The 6,000-nt window shown below is 41.7% G+C and overlaps 1 protein-coding gene across 3 annotated transcripts in view; it reads right to left on the reverse strand.

Moving 5' to 3' along the window:
- The window catches only part of ano1a (anoctamin 1, calcium activated chloride channel a), a 54,799-nt gene extending 49,555 nt beyond the window's left edge, over positions 1–5,244 (reverse strand). Inside the window, exon 1 of one of the 3 annotated variants that reach the window (XM_037545194.1) lies at positions 5,058–5,244. Coding sequence is in view for 2 of the 3 variants with exons in the window: in XM_037545192.1 (XP_037401089.1) it covers positions 3,349–3,391 (43 nt within the window). In the remaining variant the exon portion in view is untranslated. Of the gene's footprint in view, positions 1–3,348; positions 3,627–5,057 lie in introns of those variants that run through there. The other 2 variants (XM_037545192.1, XM_037545193.1) reach the window with 2 other exon arrangements.
- Positions 5,245–6,000: the final 756 nt, after the last annotated feature.

Below are 6,000 nucleotides of genomic sequence, written 5' to 3' on the forward strand. Positions count from 1 at the left end.
AACAACATTTCTTAACGTGCAATTGCAAGAAATTTAGGGATTTCATCATCTACAGTCCATAATATCATATTCATATGATTCAGAGAATCTGGAGAAATCTCTGCAAGTAAGCGGCAAGGCAGAAAACCGACGTTGAATGCCCGTGACCTTCGATCCCTCAGACGGCACTGCATTAAAAACTGACATTCTGTAATGGATATTAACACATAGGCTCAGGAACACTTCAGAAAACCACTGTCACTGAACAAAATTTGTCGCTCCATCTACAAGTGCAAGTTAAAACTCTGCCATGCAAAGCAAAAGCCACATATCAACAACACCCAGAAACGGCGCCGGCTTCTCTGGGCCCGAGCTCATCTGAGCTGGACTGACAAAAAGTGGACAAGTGTCCTGTGGACTGACGAGTCCACATTTCAAATTGTTTGTGGAAATCATGGACGTTGCGTCCTTTGGGCCAAAGAGGAAAAGGACTGTCCGGATTGTTATCAGCGCAAAGTTCAAAAGACAGCACCTCTGATGGTGTGGGGGTGTGTTAGTGCCCATGGCATGGGTAACTTGCACATCTGTTAAGTCACCATTAATGCTGAAAGGTACGTACAGGTTTTGGAGCAACATATGCTGCCATCCAAGCAATGTCTTTTTCAGGGATGTCCCTGCTTATTTCAGCAAGACAATGCCAAGCCACATTCTGCACGTTTTATAACAGCATGGCTTCATAGTAAAAGAGTGCGGGTACTAGACTGGCCTGCCTGCAGTCCAGACTTGTCTCCCATTGAAAATGTGTGGCGCATTATGAAGTGCAAAATCCGACAACGGAGACCTGTTGAGCAACTGAAGTTGTACACCAAGTAAGAATGGGAAAGAATTCCACCTACAAAATAAGTCTCCCCCCAACATGTTTAATTTGGCAAATAAGTAGAAACTGTGCACTAAAATTTGAGAAAATGCTGCATTTAAGTTTGTTTCCTGTAGATGTGAATTTATTTTCACTTAGAAAATCTAAAGCAGCAATGTCATGTGACGGGAGTGTTCAAACCTGTGCATACAACTGTGAATATCACTGTTGTCAGAAGAAAACCTTGTATCTCCATTTTTCAGTTTTTGACATAATTTCAAAGACCTGTTGACCTTTACATTGTGTGTAATCTTCAAGATGAATGGACCAAAAGAAATGGCCCAAAATGACTTCTGAAAGACGTCTGGTTCCACTGACTTGCATTAAAACTACAGTATGTTTTCTTATTCTCCTATAAAGTTATCATTTTGGAGATACAAGGTTTTGTTCTGACAGCAGCGATATACATATTTATGTATGTTGAATTTGGATTCTTAGTCTCAACATGTGCAACGTGTAGACTTCTGTAACATGACACATGACACAGTGCAGGGAAAAGCAATAGTGTAGTCTAAGTTTAGACTGTGTTTAATTCATTTAAGGGTTATTTAAATACCTGACCAGATAATGCCAATTTAACAGGAATATCTACAGGTATCTAACAATGCAAAACGGTTACACATAGAATTTCCATTGATAATAAAATGTAATTCTAGTAGATATTGATCAAATTCAACATTACAATATTTTCCAAATACAGCATTGTATAAGGTGATATTTGATTTAGCATGAACAAACCCACACTTCCCTATGCTAAACGATATCCTACAAACCTGACATAGCTTGTTTTGATTGGCCTTTTACGTTCTGTTTTCTTCTCTGAAAGTGACACCACAAGGAACCTCACAGAGCACTGTGATCATTGACCAGACAGTAAACACATCTGAAGAAAGGAAACCTAATATTTGTTTCATTTTTGTGGATTTTAAACTGTTCTATCAAAATAATCTGAAGCATCCAGCAAACTATATACATAAATTATACATGAAGGGTTTTAATACCTTCACCATGAAGATACAGTGCTGTGCAAAAGTCAGAGACCACATTCAATATTCAGTAATATCCAGTCAAAGCAAGCATTTAGTGCAAGTTACTAAGTTTTTGAGGAGATTAGATACAATATAATCTACTTGCACGTGAAAGTGTAAAGTCAAAGGAAAGTAACTGAGAAAACAGGAGAGAAAATGAGACTCCTAACAACCATGCAACCACCAAAACTAGCCTCCATCAGATGAACAGCACCTGAAGCTTTCACCTTCGAGGAGAAAATCAAGCTTCTCTCTTGCCTCAGACTTCATACTTCCACTGTGAGAAGATAACTATGAGCGTAATAAGTCTGACAAGGTGCATAGCTGTGAAGAAGCCCGCACTAAGAAGAAAAGTAAAATGTGCAGTAAAACAAAACTGGACATCTGAGATGTGGGTTTTATTGCCTGATGAGTCTAAGTTTGCTGATGGGATCATCTGGACTGTGAGAAGCAGAAAATACAGATTTCCATGACTGAACTTTGGAGGTGTGGAAAAATAGCTGTAGATTTCTTCGAAACACTGAAAGCAGGTCTCCTGAAAATAAAGGCAAAGTGTGGACACAGTAAATGCTGAAAAAATCTAATAGTATTTACTATATGGGGTTTCCGTGTAGAGCTGGGCAATATGACAATGTTACAATAGAGTATGTTTTTCTGAACATGAGCGACTACATGCTTCATCACAGACAGAGCAAAATTAGTCCTGTTTAACTGGATACAGCGCAAAAAACAGTCTTCCAAATAGTGAATAAAAACCACTGTGTTTAAAAGTGTAGCACTGCAGGTTCTTTCTTAGTTCCAACTGATCAGATGTCTGTAAAAATAAATCTTTATATATCGTGTGTCGTGAAAATTTCCTCAAGTATCACAATATTATATTCCCCCCATATCACCGACCCCTTCATCTGTGTAGCCTTCTATTAAACTGACTTTTCTGCTTTCTGCTTATTACACCCCAACACTAAATGTCACACAGCCCTTAAGCCGGTGCTGGAAAGCCTATGGAGGGATTCCTCAAAGTGCGGACTTCTAGGCTTTACAGCCAGCCTGTGGGACCTCTTTCCTTCTAAAACACAGCCTGTACACCACAGCGTGGAAGCAGTACATGACTCTGCTGAACAGAAACTCTTGGAAAATATGGGTTATCTGCCTAAGCCACACTCTGCTAATCTCCTAACTGAATCCTGAGTGGAGATATAGGCTACAGCTGATAACACTGGCAACAGACCATCTTCTAGTCAGCCTTGAACTCAACAGAAGCAAACATCTGGAGCCTCATCAAGCGCCTTTCCCCTAATATGACTTGAGGCACAGAGTCCTTCACCACAGGGAACTTGACATATATTCAGATGCATGAACCTGAGCTTGTGGCTCAGACAAGACCACATATAAACAGACAGCAGAGCAGCACCGAGCCTCACTCACCAGGCTGAACGGCATGTCCACTAGAAGCGCCCTGAGCCTCCATCGGTGCGCGCGCTGCCTCTGACTCCCTGTCAATATCTCTGGCTCCTCAAGGCTCACCGAGAGAGCTCGTGCAGTCCTTCAGCCAAGTCGCCACTGAATGGCACAGAGCAGGCTTCTCTCGCGAGCATCTCTCCACCCAGGATGGGGATGTGCGCAACGCGGCCAATGGGGACTCGGTCCACCCACTGAGCACACGGTTCTAGACAACATCTACGAGAACATCACTTACAACCGCACCACGCAGCTTACCGCGGGATCTCGACAGGAGAGGGGAAATGAAAAGGCTGCTGGAGACGACACGAGCGAGGTGGAACCGGACAAGTGCGTTTTAGTCCATTTTCAAATCAAAACAGAGGGTTTTGTGAGCGGCGCTCCCCCGCAGGTGGCACACGCATAAACGCGCTGCGTTCAAGACAGTGATTCGCACGCACTGGATTTTCACGCTTACAGATCTCTGAACAGTATGCTGTGCAGATACACGTGGCACACGTTAGTTAGCCCGTCTGCTAGGCTACTGCCTTTAATAATAATCATAATAATAATAATAAAAAAAAAATAGCGATCACAAACCAATCTCGCACTTATTTACGAGAACTTGCAATTGTGTACAATCACCGCATTATTTCAGATTTAAATGACATTTTTAGTGCGTTAATAATGAAGTGATGGGGGGGGGGGGGGGGGTGTGCAAGCTCTTGCAAATATTGCGAGCGTTGACTGAGTTTGCATGTATTTGTGATCGGAAGCTCCTGGAGGGACTTAATAACGATCTTAAGCTGCAATTCAACATTCAGTCATACATTTAGAGGTTGCACAGGTTTACAGATGTTTCATGTAGCATCTAATAATAATAATAATAATAATAAGGTTCCTCCAGCAATTTGTGATCCCAAACCCACACAAACTCACCCCACTCTCGCAACTTTGTCCAGTCGAGCATTTTAATCCACTTTATGACATTTAATGCATTAACAATGCAGTGATTGAGTGATTGGCAGCCCTCGCAAATACTGCGAGGGTTTGTTACATTTGCGAGAATTTGTGATCGCAAATTCCTTGAGGGGCTGAATAATAATAATAATAATAATAAGCAGACTAAGCTAGTGAACATGAGCCATCTTGTGAATTATCATTAGTATTACTACTTTGGCGTCGTTATTAGGTTACTATTCCAAACACATGGGGACCTTCTATGAAAAATTCCCGCAGATTCTAGGCCCTAATTTTAATGCATGGATTCCTAAACTAGCAGCTCTTGTGCACACTTCTCTGCGGGGTTCCGCGCTGTGCCGCGAGGGGGCGCTATGACCTGAACCCGCATCCACCTCCTTACTGACGAGCTGATGTTAGAAACAGACAGAGCGGCTCAACTGCTTCACTGTCTCCGGGTTCAGCTGCGGGGTGTAGGGTGTTTTCTGTAATTAAAGGAGTTTAAAGTAGAGCAAAATGGCCGCAGGGTGTTTATTAAAGATCATTGTTGCAAAACACGTCAAAAAGTAAACGTTTAGGACATTTTAAGCTGCGTTATATTCCTTTTTTTGTCAGCTGAGCGCTGTTCGTGCTGCGTAAAGCCGGCTGAAAAAAAGAGCTCTCTGGGATGGACAGCTGAGCTCCTGAAAGCTACAAACAGAGATAGGAAAAACAGCTGGAAATAAGGAAAAGCTTACGTGTGGTCAAAGTAGAAAAAGAGGCGTCAGGAAGTCCGGCGACTCCTAACCGAGCACGGCGTTAACTCTGACTGCACTTAGCCTGGGTTAGCCTACCTGCTCTGTTTGGCACACCCTCCTCTCGTCATTACGCCTCGCACTAAATACCTTCAGACTCTCAGAGCCACATAACCGCACACTTTCCAGTCCATCGCGGCCGTTTCAGTCGGATACTGCATTTTTACTGTAATTAAGAAGGAACCGAGTAAAAAAAAACCTCATATCTGGAAAACTGGACCATCGTTTGAAATGCGGCGTGTGTAGACATGACCTGCTGGGAGGGTTTCACAGTTGGTGCATACCTTTACTGGGCGAAGGCGGGAGGATTACATTCAAGGATTAATAAGGACACAATAAAAAAGAACATTTTATTCACCCCAGAGTAACAGCACTGGATGTTTTTTAGTGATATTCTTGTTCTCCAAGGTATATTTGGGTTTGTCCATCTGAATTAACGTGACCAAATCATAATGAATAAATGCAGATTTTTATTTATTTATTTATTTTTGTAAAAGCTCCAAATTAACAGACAATGTCTTTTATGATCTACACATATCGCTATATCCTTACAATGTACTGCTGAAAGCCATAAATCTTCAGATGCTCTTTATTATTTTATAAAAATAATTTTTACAGAGCAGATCACTGAAGAGACGCCATCTGTTTATAGTTCATAGTCCAGATTTGTGGGATAAATGGGTCGACTTTCAGTAGAAAACACATTGTGAGTTCAGCTTCTTTTATTATAACGGCTTAAAATGACATCACCGTCTATTTGACTGGAAAGAAGACCTCATACGACACTCAGAATGTAGCTTATGAAATATGAAGGTTATGAAGAATATGACAATGCATTTTGGAACCACCAGTGATTCCAAGGAGTTTAAGAGGAGAATTCCTGCAT

This window comes from Pygocentrus nattereri, chromosome 15 (assembly GCF_015220715.1).
Source record: "Pygocentrus nattereri isolate fPygNat1 chromosome 15, fPygNat1.pri, whole genome shotgun sequence".
Taxonomy (NCBI): Eukaryota; Metazoa; Chordata; class Actinopteri; order Characiformes; family Serrasalmidae; genus Pygocentrus; species Pygocentrus nattereri.